General features: G+C 42.5%; 1 protein-coding gene across 1 annotated transcript in view; it reads left to right on the forward strand.

Annotated features, from left to right (window-relative positions):
- LOC128686290 (protein tyrosine phosphatase domain-containing protein 1-like) overlaps positions 1 to 15,000 on the forward strand; it is a 494,075-nt gene that overhangs the window by 398,982 nt on the left and 80,093 nt on the right. Inside the window, exons 8-9 of the mRNA XM_070085962.1 lie at positions 5,378 to 5,489; positions 5,642 to 5,864. Of these exons, the coding sequence (XP_069942063.1) occupies positions 5,378 to 5,489; positions 5,642 to 5,864 (335 nt within the window). The remainder of the gene's footprint in view (positions 1 to 5,377; positions 5,490 to 5,641; positions 5,865 to 15,000) is intronic.

The following is a 15,000-nucleotide window of genomic DNA, read 5'->3' on the forward strand; positions in this document are numbered from 1 at the left end:
TAACACCCCACCTTCAGAGTGCAGACACTGTACTTTCCATCTCCAGGACTCAAGTCCGGCCTGCCGGTTTCATAAGAACATAAGAAAGAAGAAACACTGCAACAGGCCTACTGACCCATGCGATGCAGGTAAATGTTACCCTCCGGCTTAGCTTAATGACCCACCTAGTCAAGTCACTTCCACTTAAAGAAGGAGCACGGCATCAGACCTATTAGCACAAGCTAGTCAGGTTCAACTCACACCCACTCATGTATTTATCTAACCTATTTTTAAAACTACACAACGTTTCAGCCTCTATAACTGTACTCGGGAGTTTGTTCCACTCATCTACAACTCTGTTACCAAACCAGTGTTTTCCTATAACCTTCCTGAATCTGAATTTTTCCAACTTGAAACCATTGCTGCGAGTCCTGTCTTGGCTGGAAATTTTCAGCACGCTGTTTACAACCCCTTTATCTAATTATTCCTGTTTTCCATTTATACACCTCCATCATATCATCCCTTAATTCTACGCCTTTCGAGAGAGTGCAGATTGAGGGCCCTCAGTCTGTCCTCATAGGGAAGATTTCTGATACATGGGATCAACTTTGTCATCCTCCTCTGTACGTTTTCAATTGCATTTATATCTATTCTGTAATACGGTGACCAGAACTGTGCAGCATAATCTAAATAAGGCCTAACCAAAGATATAGAGTTGAAGAACAACCTGAGGACTTACATTATTTATACTTCTAGATATGTTAGCTTTATTGCGAACACTAATGCACTGTTGTTTTGGTTTTAGGTTAATGCTAACCAGAACTCCTAAATCCTTTTTGCAATCACTAGTATTAAGATCTACATTATTTAGTTTAAATGTGGCACATTTATAACTTTGCATTTGTCTATATTAAACTGCATCTGCCACTTCTCCGACCATTGCATCAGTCTATATAAATCCTCTTGTCGTGCTCTAGCGTCCTCATTAGAAGGAATTGGACGCCCTGTTTTGGTGTCATCAACAAATTTGCTTATGTCGCTATTTATTCCGTCATCTATGTCGTTTATGTAAAGTGTGAACAACAGCAACGGGCCCAACACTGACCCCTGCGGAACACCGCTTGTGATGTGCTCCCATTCTGATTTTTCCCCATTTATGCAAACTCTCTGCTGCGTATTTGCCAACCATGCCTCTACCCAGGAAAAAATTTCTCCTCCTATTCTCTGTGTCTTTAGTTTCCTCAGTAGCCTCTGATATGGAACTTTATCGAAAGCCTTACTGAAGTCCATATGCACAATATCATATTCATTACCACAATCTGCCTCCTCAAACACCTTAGTGAAAAAAGTTTTTAAATTTATGAGACTAGAACGCCCTTTTGTAAAATCGTATTGAGATTCATTAGTCAATCTTTGCCTGTCGAGATTGCTAATAATTGCTTCGGCAATTATTGATTCCATAAATTTTCCCACTATGGAGATAAGGCTTATTGGTCTATAGTTCGAAGCTAAGGACCTGTCACCTGCCTTGTAAATAGGTATTACATTTGCCATTTTCCACTTATCAGGCACTAGGCCAGTTTGTAGTGATATGTTGAAAAGATTAGCCAAAGGTATGCAAAGTTCCTCTTTACATTCCTTTAACACCCTTGCAAACAGTTCATCAGGGCCTGGGGATTTGTTAGGTTTTAATTTCTCTATTTGTCTGAGGATCATATCACTAGTTACCGCAATCGTGCATAGTTTATCGTCCTGTTCTACATAATCTATTATTTCTGGAATTTCAATAGTATTTTCCTGGGTAAAAACTAAGAGGAAGCAATATTGAAAATTTCACACATATCCTTATCACTGTCGGTGATCTGACCAGAGTTACTCTTAAGTGGGCCTATCTTGTCTCTAATCTTACTTCTGTATACCTGAAACTACCCTTTTGGGTTAGTCTTCGAATCACTTGAGACCTTAGCCTCATAATCCCTTTTTGCTTTTATTCCTTTTTTTTTATTTCTCTCTTTAATTGAATATATTGATTTCTTTACTGCCCATCCCATCTTTTGATACGCCTATATATGCCTCTCTTTTGACCAGTGAGATGCTTTAATCTATTGTTCATCCATTTGGGATTATTTCTGTTAGATCTGATATCCCTATTCGGAACAAAAGTTGTCTGGGCAGCCAGAACTATGCTCTAGAAAAAGTCATGTTGGCAACCATGACCGCCTACCTGACCCATAGTCAGGTCCTCCCAGTTTAGCCCACCCAGGTAATTTCTCAGTCCTATGAAATCGGTTATCTGGGTAATTCCATGATATATTAAAACTAAGTGATTTGTGATCACTTTCCCCAAGCTATCTGTTTCCCTGAATCCCTTCATAAAGGTTTGCCTGCTCTTACCTTGCATATAATTGAACTTGTCCTGCTAATGGATTATGGCCTGTTTTATTCATGGGAGGTGTGTCAGCCAGTGTTATTAAGAGTTCGTGAATCAGTCCCTGAACGTTGCATATCTGCATATAGGGAACAGAAGATGAGGTAATCAGTCCCTCAGCCTGGAAACGGGTCTTTAAATAAAGATATCCTGGTGTTTCACTTGCGTCCATTTCTCTGTCTCATCAATAATGTATACCATTATCGCCCTATTACCTGGCACAGCAACACCTTGAAATCTTGGTACAAAGGATAACTCCTACGACCTATCTGCTGACCTCTGGCCCAACACTTGATCATGACCTTCTTCTACTGGTAGGATTCGCTCACCAATGACGTGTCTTCGATTGCTGCATCTCATCTGACTAGAGTATATTAGAGTACATCTTCCTACATTACCTCACATTTCTCAAGACTAAGGTACTGAACACAGGTTTCTAGGCCCAGAATTGATTACCTCACCTTCTATTCTAATCTACAGTATTCACATATTCTCTCTGATGCAGCCACTGGAAGGCGACATCCTCAGGTGCTGCACGTGTCTCATTCCTGATAATTTACATTACTGAACTCGATGAGAGAATAACAAGTGACATGAGTGGATTCGCTGATGACACAAAAATAGGCCAAATATCCTCTGAAGAGGATATGACCTGCTTCTATTTGTGGATATTTTCATGGTTACTGTCTCCAGTTCCTTTGCCTCACCTGTCTGCGCTATATAAACTAATGGCTGTGTCTATAAGATTCCCTGTAAAAAAATGTAATAAATTTTATTAATGTCAAACTGAAAAAAAGCCTTGAACTTAGATTATATAACATAAATATAGCATTAGAACTGGACAAGTCTAATGCTCTGTTTATTTATGTAAGAGATTTTACTCACACAATTGATTTTCGAAAGGCCGAGAATGTTGTATCAAGCAGGTCAGTTATTGGGAGAAATATAATTGAATCGAGCTTCATAAAAAATAGGATTGATTTTAATATGAATTTAAGTTTCGGGTTATCCAAATTAGATTCATTTACAATTAACAAAAGTTAAGCAATGCGTGAGAGGTCCATGACGCTCCTACCAGCATCATCCTGGGATGTGTGTAATGTATGTGAGGTGATATCTCAGCTTTACAAACCTTCTACCTGGAGTATACCTGGAGAGGGTGTCGGGGGTCAACGCCTCCGAGGCCCGGCCTGTGACCAAGCGTCGCGGTGGATCAGGGCTTGATTAAAAAGGCTGTTACTGCTGGCCGCATGTAAATTGACGTATGAACCAGAGTCTACCTGGTCGGGTACTAACTTTAGGTGCATGTCCACCTACTTCTTGAAGACAGCCAGGGGTCTATTGGTAATCTCCCTTATGTATGCTAGGAGGCAGTTGAACAGTCTTGGGCCCCTGACACTTACTTTTTCTGTTAGCGTACTCGTGGCTCCCCTGCTTTTGAGTGCAGGGATGCTACACCGCCTGCTGAGTCTTGCTTTCGTAGGGATGATTTTCGTGTACATATTTGGTACTAATCCCTCTAGGATTTTCCAAGTGTACATTATCGTGTATTCTTCTCACCTTCTTTTCACAGTTGTTGTTTTCTACACACACACACACACACACACACACAGACACACACACACACAGACACACACACACACAGACACACACACACACACACACACACACACACACACACACACAGAAACACACATACAGACACACACACACACACACACACACACACACACACACACACACACACACACACACACACACACACACACACACACACACACATACACACACACACACACATACACACACACACACACACACACACATACACACACACAGACACATACACACACACACACACACACACACACACACACACACATACACACACACACACATACACACACATACACACACACACATACACACACACACACACACACACACACACATACACACACACACACACACACACACACACACATACACACACACACATACACACACACACACACATACACACATACACACTTACACACACATACACACACACACACACTTACATACACACACACACACACACACACACACACACACACACACACACACACACACACACACACACACACATACACACATATATATATATATATATATATATATATATATATATATATATATATATATATATATATATATATATATATATATATATATATATCCTTTCAAGAAACCGGCCGTATTCCACCGAAGCAAGGTGGCTCAAAAAGAAAAAGAAAAGTTTTTATTTTTAACTTTAGTGATGTATACAGGAGAAGGGGTTACTAGCCCCTTCCTCCCGGCATTTTAGTCGCCTCTTACGACACGCTTGGGTTAAAGGAGGGATAATTCTGTTCCACTTCCCCATGAAGATAAGAGGAAATAAACAAGAACAAGACCTAATAAGAAAATAGAAGAAATGCCTGAGTAGTGTGTATATATATGCTTGTAAATGCATGTGTAGTGTAACCTAAGTGTAAGTATAGAAGTAGTAAGACGTACCTGAAATTTTGCACATTTATGAGGCAGAAAAAAAGACACCAGCAATCCTACCATCATGTAAAACAATTACAATCTTCCGTTATACACTCACTTGGCAGGACGATAGTACCTCACTGGGCGGTTGCTGTCTGACAACCTACTATTTATGCATACATACATATATATATATATATATATATATATATATATATATATATATATATATATATATATATATATATATATATATATATATATATATATATATATATATATATATATATATATATATATGTGCAGACTAATTTGAGAAGATTTTTTTTTTTTTGCATTCACAAATTTTTACTAAGCATATTCAGCAAAGTAGCCATTGGTTTTTAACCTAAATTGCCGATTTGTCTTATTCGGTAAGACATATATTTAAACTGACTTATCGCACTGCTGTCATAGGGACTTCGTGAAAGAGAAGAGGAACCAGGAGTTCACCCTGCAACAGTACCTGAACAGGCAACGCATCGTCCTTCACGGCTACGAGGCTCGCACTCTCAAGAACATTCCCAAGGTGAGTTTCTCATGCACATCTTAGACACAGACACTATTTCTCCTCGCTTACTACCACCATACCTGGCACTGAAATGTTCCTTCCTCTAGTGCTAGGAATAACATGAACCTACTTCTTCGTAGCTGTTACTTACCTTGGTCTTCTTACTCCAGCTGCTGTATGTGATATGCGAGCGACTGCTGCGGGTATGCGGGTGCGGGGGCAGTACAGCGCCGCCACACTTGCTGGCACCACTGGAGATCTCGTACACGGTGGGCACGCCTTCCTTCACCTCCTTCTTCCTCTCAGCGCAGTTCGATCACGTGACGCGGGTGTCTTACTCCTCCCCACAGAGCCTCGCCTCCCCAACCTTCTCTGCCAGCAGCGAACGATCAGGTGACAACTGTCAGGCCTTAGTTAGGTGGCAAGGGACTTTGAAAGTTAGAAGAGGTAGCAGGTGCATCTTAGGGAAGAGATGCGCTAAAAGGGTGTGAATGTTGCTAAAGGTTTTTCAGGATCAGAGAATGTTAAAACAATACTATTTAGAAAATGTTCGTCTGTTTTAAAAGGATGCGAGTGTATCCCGCTGAATTGCTCCTTCACAAAAATTGGCACCGTTAAACCCAGTGGTATGAACTACCACTGATAGTCCTCCGGAGAGTGTCTGAGTTCTCCTGAATGTTGACTCTTTGGTGTTCACTGGTGTTAGACTGTTAAAAGATGTTGCATATATCAGGACACAGTCTAACTTGTGTAGAGTGAAGCACTTTGAGAGGAGAAAGACATCAATGGTACTGAAATTACCTACTATCTTTTCCACCTTCTTCAGGTCATAAAGACTTTTTCTCCTTTATTGTGGCATGATCGCACGAGGAGTTTCCCCCAGAATGCTGTGACTAGAAGCTATGGTTGAGTCTTCTAGCAGGATGGATTTATCTGCAGAAATATTTGGTTGGCTGGAAGAAATCATTTCACATTTAGAAGGTTTGAAGATATGTGTCAGAGCCTTTTTAGAAATTCACTATCAGGGAATGCCATTATTCAGAAGCCAGAAGTTCAGTTCACTGGTCAGTCTGCAGGAGACTATTAGAACCATTATGAAGAGGAAAAATAGGGTGAGGATGTTTCCATTCTAAATACCTTCTGACGAAATAATTTCATGCTTGGTAAACAAGAATACTGAACCACTGCGATATTTAGCCGACACGAAGGAGAAGAGGCTAAGAAAATGTTTTAAAATAACTCTCACATTTTGTTTACACTTCACAGATTGTGAAGTCTAAATAAAATGAATACAGAGGTGAAAAGTGCTTATATAGAAGGAAGTTACGGTTAGGTTTAAAACTCTGGGGAATGGGAAAGGCGAAATTGCATAGTAATGGAGATAGATGAATTGGATGGTGGCACTCACGGTGAGAGTGCCAGGGATCGCGTACTGGGAAGGAGATTATGGCACGAGTTTAGCTTAGTTATGAAAGTTAAGACACATGTGCAACATCTGGTTATTTTTATTGTAGACGTTTCGCCATCCAGTGGCTTTATCAATACAAATTCTAGGACATAATTAGAAAACGGTAGAACTATATACAAAAGATGAGGTAATCAGTCCCTCAGCCTTGGAGTTGGTGTTAAGAGCACCGTGGTGGTAGAGATTCTGGAGCAAAGGCAAGGAGACTGGCGTTTATATAGGCGTCAGTGGACAGGGACGTGCAGCAGACGAGGGCATAATCACTGGTAGGCGGGATTTCCCAGTGGAAGTAGGTCCTGCCAAAAGGTATGGGTTAGTTGTAGTAGCCGTGAAGTTGGTCTTGTAGATGTCCTCTGAACCAAGATTCTATGATAGACGGGGTAAGACAGGTTGTTCAGGTTCTGTATTACTTTTGTCGTCTAATTCCGTCTCATTTCTCGTTCTTTGAACTGAAGTTTTTTCATTCATTCATGAAGGAAGGTCCTTGATCAATGGAAATGAATTTTCCTACCCATCCTTAGATCGAACCTGATTGCCTCTCATTCCACAGAAATAAATAACAAAAAGGCACAATACCGTGACTGGAACGATACACAAATAACCCGCACATAAAAGAGAGAAGCTTACGACGACGTTTCGGTCCGGCTTGGACCATTGACAAAGTCACACTGTGTGTGTCTCATTCCCCAGGTATTGCTAAACCTACGTGATTGCACTTCCCCTTAAATATAATAATAATAATAATAATAATAATAATAATAATAATAATAATAATAATAATTGATTTCCCTTCACGGAGATTCCATGATGACGGTGAAGGACTCTTGATCAATACAATTGATCTTAAGTTCCCTTTTCTTCTTCTTCTTCTTCTTCTTCTTCTTCTTCCTCTTATTATTATTATTATTATTATTATTATTATTATTATTATTATTATTATTATTATTATTAAAAATAAAGAAGCACTAAACCCGTCAGGGTAATTCCCTTTCTTAGACTGAACTTGATTGACTCACGAAATCGTAATGACACGATTGCAAACAGACCATACCACGGGCGGGGATAGAACCCGCGATCTGAGAGTCTGTAAAAACTTGCATTTGTGGTCACAGTGGTGCCTGTGATAACCTTCCTATGGTGTAGAAATATACCTACTTGGGCGAATCTTATTGTGGCTAGCTGGTCCAGTGGCTAACGCGACGGTCTGGAGTTTTGGGACTCTCTGACCGCGGGTTCTATTCCCGCCCGTGGTATGGTTTGAACTTGATTGCTTCCTTAGAATTTAAGAATAATAATTATAATAGTCCCTTTACGCTTACTAAGTAATTTCTTAGTACAGTCATTGTAGCCCTGCTCTTCATTGTAGCCCTGCTCTTTATTGTAGCTCTGCTCTTTATTGTAGCCCTGCTCTTTATTGTAGCTCTGCTCTTTATTGTAGCTCTGCTCTTTATTGTAGCTCTGCTCTTTATTGTAGCTCTGCTCTTTATTGTAGCTCTGCTCTTTATTGTAGCCCTGCTCTTTATTGTAGCCCTGCTCTTTATTGTAGCTCTGCTCTTTATTGTAGCTCTGCTCTTTATTGTAGCCCTGCTCTTTATTGTAGCTCTGCTCTTTATTGTAGCTCTGCTCTTTATTGTAGCCCTGCTCTTTATTGTAGCTCTGCTCTTTATTGTAGCCCTGCTCTTTATTGTAGCTCTGCTCTTTATTGTAGCTCTGCTCTTTATTGTAGCTCTGCTCTTTATTGTAGCCCTGCTCTTTATTGTAGCCCTGCTCTTTATTGTAGCTCTGCTCTTTATTGTAGCTCTGCTCTTTATTGTAGCTCTGCTCTTTATTGTAGCATTGCTCTTTATTGTAGCTCTGCTCTTTATTGTAGCCCTGCTCTTTATTGTAGCTCTGCTCTTTATTGTAGCTCTGCTCTTTATTGTAGCCCTGCTCTTTATTGTAGCTCTGCTCTTTATTGTAGCTCTGCTCTTTATTGTAGCTCTGCTCTTTATTGTAGCCCTGCTCTTTATTGTAGCCCTGCTCTTTATTGTAGCTCTGCTCTTTATTGTAGCCCTGCTCTTTATTGTAGCTCTGCTCTTTATTGTAGCTCTGCTCTTTATTGTAGCTCTACTCTTTATTGTAGCCCTGCTCTTTATTGTAGCTCTGCTCTTTATTGTAGCTCTGCTCTTTATTGTAGCTCTGCTCTTTATTGTAGCCCTGCTCTTTATTGTAGCTCTGCTCTTTATTGTAGCCCTGCTCTTTATTGTAGCTCTGCTCTTTATTGTAGCTCTGCTCCTTATTGTAGCCCTGCTCTTTATTGTAGCTCTGCTCTTTATTGTAGCTCTGCTCTTTATTGTAGCTCTGCTCTTTATTGTAGCCCTGCTCTTTATTGTAGCTCTGCTCTTTATTGTAGCCCTGCTCTTTATTGTAGCTCTGCTCTTTATTGTAGCCCTGCTCTTTATTGTAGCTCTGCTCTTTATTGTAGCCCTGCTCTTTATTGTAGCTCTGCTCTTTATTGTAGCTCTGCTCTTTATTGTAGCTCTGCTCTTTATTGTAGCTCTGCTCTTTATTGTAGCTCTGCTCTTCATTGTAGCCCTGCTCTTCATTGTTGCCCTGCTCTTCATTGTAGCCCTGCTCTTCATTGTAGCCCTGCTCTTCTTTGTAGCCCTCCTCTTCATTGTAGACCTGCTCTTCATTGGAGCCCTGCTCTTCATTGTAGGCCTGCTCTTCATTGTAGCCCTGCTCTTCATTGTAGCCCTGCTCTTCATTGTAACCCTGCTCTTCATTGCAGCCCTGCTCTTCATTGTAGCCCTGGTCTTCATTGTTGGTCTGCTCTTCATTGTAGCCCTGCTCTTCATTGTAGCCCTGCTCTTCATTGTAACCCTGCTCTTCATTGCAGCCCTGCTCTTCATTGTAGCCCTGCTCTTCATTTTAGCCCTGCTCTTCATTGTAGCCCTGCTCTTCATTGTAGCCCTGCTCTTCATTGTAGCCCTGCTCTTCATTATAGCCCTGCTCTTCATTGTAGGCCTGCTCTTCATTGCAGCCCTATTCATTGTAGCCCTGCTCTTCATTGTAGCCCTGCTCTTCATTGTAACCCTGCTCTTCATTGTAGCCCTGCTCTTCATTGTAGGCCTGCTCTTCATTGTAGGCCTCCTCTTCATTGTAGCCCTGCTCTACATTGTAGCCCTGCTCTTTATTGTAGCCCTGCTCTTCATTGTAGACCTGCTCTTCATTGTAGCCCTGCTCTTCATTGTAGGCCTGCTCTTCATTGTAGGCCTGCTCTTCATTGTAGCCCTGCTCTACATTGTAGCCCTGCTCTTTATTGTAGGCCTGCTCTTCATTGTAGACCTGCTCTTCATTGTAGCCCTGCTCTTCATTGTAACCCTGCTCTTCATTGCAGCCGTGCTCTTCATTGTAGTCCTGCTCTTCATTGCAGCCCTGCTCTTCATTGTAGCCCTGCTCTTCATTGAAGCCCTGCTCTTCATTGTAGGCCTGTTCTTCATTGCACCAATGCTATTCATTGTATTCCTGCTCTTCATTGTAGCCCTGCTCTTCATTGTAACCCTGCTCTTCATTGTAGCCCTGCTCTTCATTGTAGGCCTGCTCTTCATTGTAGCCCTGCTCTTCATTGTAGCCCTGCTCTACATTGTAGCCCTGCTCTTCATTGTAGCCCTGCTCTTCATTGTAGCCTTGCTCTTCATTGTAGGCCTGCACTTCATTGTAACCCTGCTCTTCATTGTAGCCCTGCTCTTCATTGTAACCCTGCTCTTCATTGTAGGCCTGCTCTTCATTGTAGGCCTGCTCTTCATTGTAGCCCTGCTCTTCATTGTAGCCCTGCTCTTCATTGTAGGCCTGCACTTCATTGTAGCCCTGCTCTTCATTGTAGCCCTGCTCTTCATTGTAGCCCTGCTCTTCATTGTAGCCCTGCTCTTCATTGTAGCCCTGCTCTTTATTGTAGCCCTGCACTTCATTGTAGGCCTGCTCTTCATTGTAGGCCTGCTCTTCATTGTAGCTCTGCTCTTCATTGTAGCCCTGCTCTTTATTGTAGCCCTGCACTTCATTGTAACCCTGTTCTTCATTGTAGCCCTGCTCTTCATTGTAGCCCTGCTTTTCTGTGTAGCCCTCCTCTTCATTGTAGGCCTGCTCTTCATTGTAACACTGCTCTTCATTGTAGCCCTGTTCTTCATTGTAGCCCTGCTCTTCATTGTAGCCCTGCTCTTTATTGTAACCCTGCTCTTCATTGTAGTCCTGCTCTTCATTGTAGCCCTGCTCTTCATTTTAGCCCTGCTCTTCATTGTAGCCCTGTTCTTCATTGTTGCCCTGCTCTTCATTGTAGCCCTGCTCTTCATTTTAGCCCTGCTCTTAATTGTTGCCATGCTCTTCTTTGTAGCCCTGCTCTTCATTGTAGCCCTGCTCTTCATTGTAGCCCTGCTCTTCATTGTAGGCCTGCTCTTCATTGTAGCCCTGCTCTTCATTGTAGCCCTGCTCTTCATTGTTGCCCTACTCTTCATTGTAGGCCTGCTCTTCATTGTAGCCCTGCTCTTCATTGTAGGCCTACTCTTCATTGTTGCCCTGCTATTCATTGTAGCCCTGCTCTTCATTGTAGGCCTTCTCTTCATTGTTGCCCTGCTCTTCATTGTAGTCCTGCTCTGCATTGTAGCCCTGCTCTTCATTGTAGCCCTGCTCTTCATTGGAGGCCGGCTCTTCATTGTAGCCCTGCTCTTCATTGTAGCCCTGCTCTTCATTGTAGGCGTGCTCTTCATTGTTGCCCTGCTCTTCATTGTAGGCGTGCTCTTCATTGTTGCCCTGCTCTTCATTGGAGGCCTGCTCTTCATTGTAGCCCTGCTCTTTATTGTAGCCCTGCTCTTCATTGTAGCCCTGCTCTTCATTGTTGCCCTGCTCTTCATTGTAGGCCTGCTCTTCATTGTTGCCCTGCTCTTCATTGTAGCCCTGCTCTTCATTTTAGCCCTGCTCTGCATTGTAGCCCTGCTCTTCATTGTACCCCTGGTCTTCGTTGTGGGCCTGCTCTTCATTGTAGGCCTGCTCTTCATTGTAGCCCTGTTCTTCATTGTAGGCCTGCTCTTCGTTGTAGCCCTGTTCTTCATTGTAGGCCTGTTCTTCATTGTAGGCCTGCTCTTCATTGTACCCATGGTCTTTATTTTAGCCCTGCTCTTCATTGTACCTCTGCTCTTCATTGTACCCCTGCCTTGCTCTTCATTGTACCCCTGCTTTGCTCTTCATTGTACCCCTGCTCTTCATTGTAGCTCTACTCTTCATTGTAACCCTGCTCTTCATTGTACCTCTGCTCTTCATTGTAGCCCTACTCTTCATTGTAACCCTGCTCTTTATTGTACCCCTGCTCTTCATTGTAGCCCTACTCTTCATTGTAACCCTGCTATTTATTGTACCCCTGCTCTTCATTGTAGCCCTACTCTTCATTGTAACCCTGCTCTTTATTGTAGCCCTGCACTTCATTGTAACCCTGTTCTTCATTGTAGCCCTGCTCTTCATTGTAGCCCTGCTTTTCTGTGTAGCCCTCCTCTTCATTGTAGCTCTACTCTTCATTGTAACCCTGCTCTTCATTGTACCTCTGCTCTTCATTGTAGCCCTACTCTTCATTGTAACCCTGCTCTTTATTGTACCCCTGCTCTTCATTGTAGCCCTACTCTTCATTGTAACCCTGCTATTTATTGTACCTCTGCTCTTCATTGTAGCCCTACTCTTCATTGTAGCCCTGCTCTTTATTGTAGCCCTGCACTTCATTGTAACCCTGTTCTTCATTGTAGCCCTGCTCTTCATTGTAGCCCTGCTTTTCTGTGTAGCCCTCCTCTTCATTGTAGGCCTGCTCTTCATTGTAACACTGCTCTTCATTGTAGCCCTGTTCTTCATTGTAGCCCTGCTCTTCATTGTAGCCCTGCTCCTCATTGTAACCCTGCTCTTCATTGTAGTCCTGCTCTTCATTGTAGCCCTGCTCTTCATTGTAGCCCTGCTCTTCATTGTAGCCCTGTTCTTCATTGTTGCCCTGCTCTTCATTGTAGCCCTGCTCTTCATTTTAGCCCTGCTCTTAATTGTTGCCATGCTCTTCTTTGTAGCCCTGCTCTTCATTGTAGCCCTGCTCTTCATTGTAGCCCTGCTCTTCATTGTAGGCCTGCTCTTCATTGTAGCCCTGCTCTTCATTGTAGCCCTGCTCTTCATTGTTGCCCTACTCTTCATTGTAGGCCTACTCTTCATTGTTGCCCTGCTATTCATTGTAGCCCTGCTCTTCATTGTAGGCCTGCTCTTCATTGTTGCCCTGCTCTTCATTGTAGGCCTACTCTTCATTGTTGCCCTGCTATTCATTGTAGCCCTGCTCTTCATTGTAGGCCTACTCTTCATTGTTGCCCTGCTCTTCATTGTAGTCCTGCTCTGCATTGTAGCCCTGCTCTTCATTGTAGCCCTGCTCTTCATTGGAGGCCGGCTCTTCATTGTAGCCCTGCTCTTCATTGTAGCCCTGCTCTTCATTGTAGGCGTGCTCTTCATTGTAGCCCTGCTCTTCATTGTAGGCGTGCTCTTCATTGTTGCCCTGCTCTTCATTGGAGGCCTGCTCTTCATTGTAGCCCTGCTCTTTATTGTAGCCCTGCTCTTCATTGTAGCCCTGCTCTTCATTGTTGCCCTGCTCTTCATTGTAGGCCTGCTCTTCATTGTTGCCCTGCTCTTCATTGTAGCCCTGCTCTTCATTTTAGCCCTGCTCTGCATTGTAGCCCTGCTCTTCATTGTACCCCTGGTCTTCGTTGTGGGCCTGCTCTTCATTGTAGGCCTGCTCTTCATTGTAGCCCTGTTCTTCATTGTAGGCCTGCTCTTCGTTGTAGCCCTGTTCTTCATTGTAGGCCTGTTCTTCATTGTAGGCCTGCTCTTCATTGTACCCATGGTCTTTATTTTAGCCCTGCTCTTCATTGTACCTCTGCTCTTCATTGTACCCCTGCCTTGCTCTTCATTGTACCCCTGCTTTGCTCTTCATTGTACCCCTGCTCTTCATTGTAGCTCTACTCTTCATTGTAACCCTGCTCTTCATTGTACCTCTGCTCTTCATTGTAGCCCTACTCTTCATTGTAACCCTGCTCTTTATTGTACCCCTGCTCTTCATTGTTCCTCTGCTCTTCATTGTAGGCCTGCTCTTCATTATAAATTATTTTTACCACCTGCCAAGCCTCTTGCTTTCATAGAGAGTTTCGAAGTGTAAGTTTGGGAAGAACCCCTGCACAATCTTCCAGATATACCTCACGATGTCTCTTATCTACCTTCGTAGGAGTACGGAGTACGGTTCGGGAGACTCTTAACAATTCAGGTGCTTGACAGATTTTGTATGGGTGGTAAAGGTGCTTTGTGCATTCTCCAGATCTTCAGTTTTTTCCTATCTTTTAACGGACTGTGTACAGTAATATGCCAGCATGTAGAGAATTAGTATCAAAGAGCGTTACACAAATAACCCGCACATAAAAGAGAGAAGCTTACGACGACGTTTCGGTCCGACTTGGACCATTGACAAAGTCACACTAACCAGAAGTGGAGCAGGACGGCTATATATAGGCAGGAAGAGGTTAGTGTGACTTTGTCAATGGTCCAAGTCGGACCGAAACGTCGTCGTAAGCTTCTCTCTTTTATGTGCGGGTTATTTGTGTATCGTTCCAGTCACGGTATTGTGCCTTTTTTTGGTATTCAAAGAGCATTATCAGTAAACCACTGTATGGGTGGGGAGTGAACTCACGGCTAATGAGTCGTAAAACTTCAGACTGGAGCGTTTATAGTCGTGTCATTGCGATTTCGTGAGTCATGGTATCAGAAGTTTGTCATCTCTTGTTTTAGAAACTCGAGTTATCCAGCCATTATTATTTTTTTTTCTTTTGCGGTTGTTCTCTAGACATTGTTATCCTTAAAGGCGCTCTATGATCTTTGTAGGTTTAGCGCTTAGTTCTGATAATAATAATAATAATAATAATAATAATAATAGTAATCCATGAAGGTGAAATCCCTTAACATCACTGTTAAGTCCCTCTCATTAATCTTCCGTTCTACTGAGCGTTTTAAGTTTGTTTTGTATTCGGTTCC

Source organism: Cherax quadricarinatus, chromosome 17 (genome assembly GCF_038502225.1).
Source record: "Cherax quadricarinatus isolate ZL_2023a chromosome 17, ASM3850222v1, whole genome shotgun sequence".
NCBI classification, from domain to species: Eukaryota; Metazoa; Arthropoda; class Malacostraca; order Decapoda; family Parastacidae; genus Cherax; species Cherax quadricarinatus.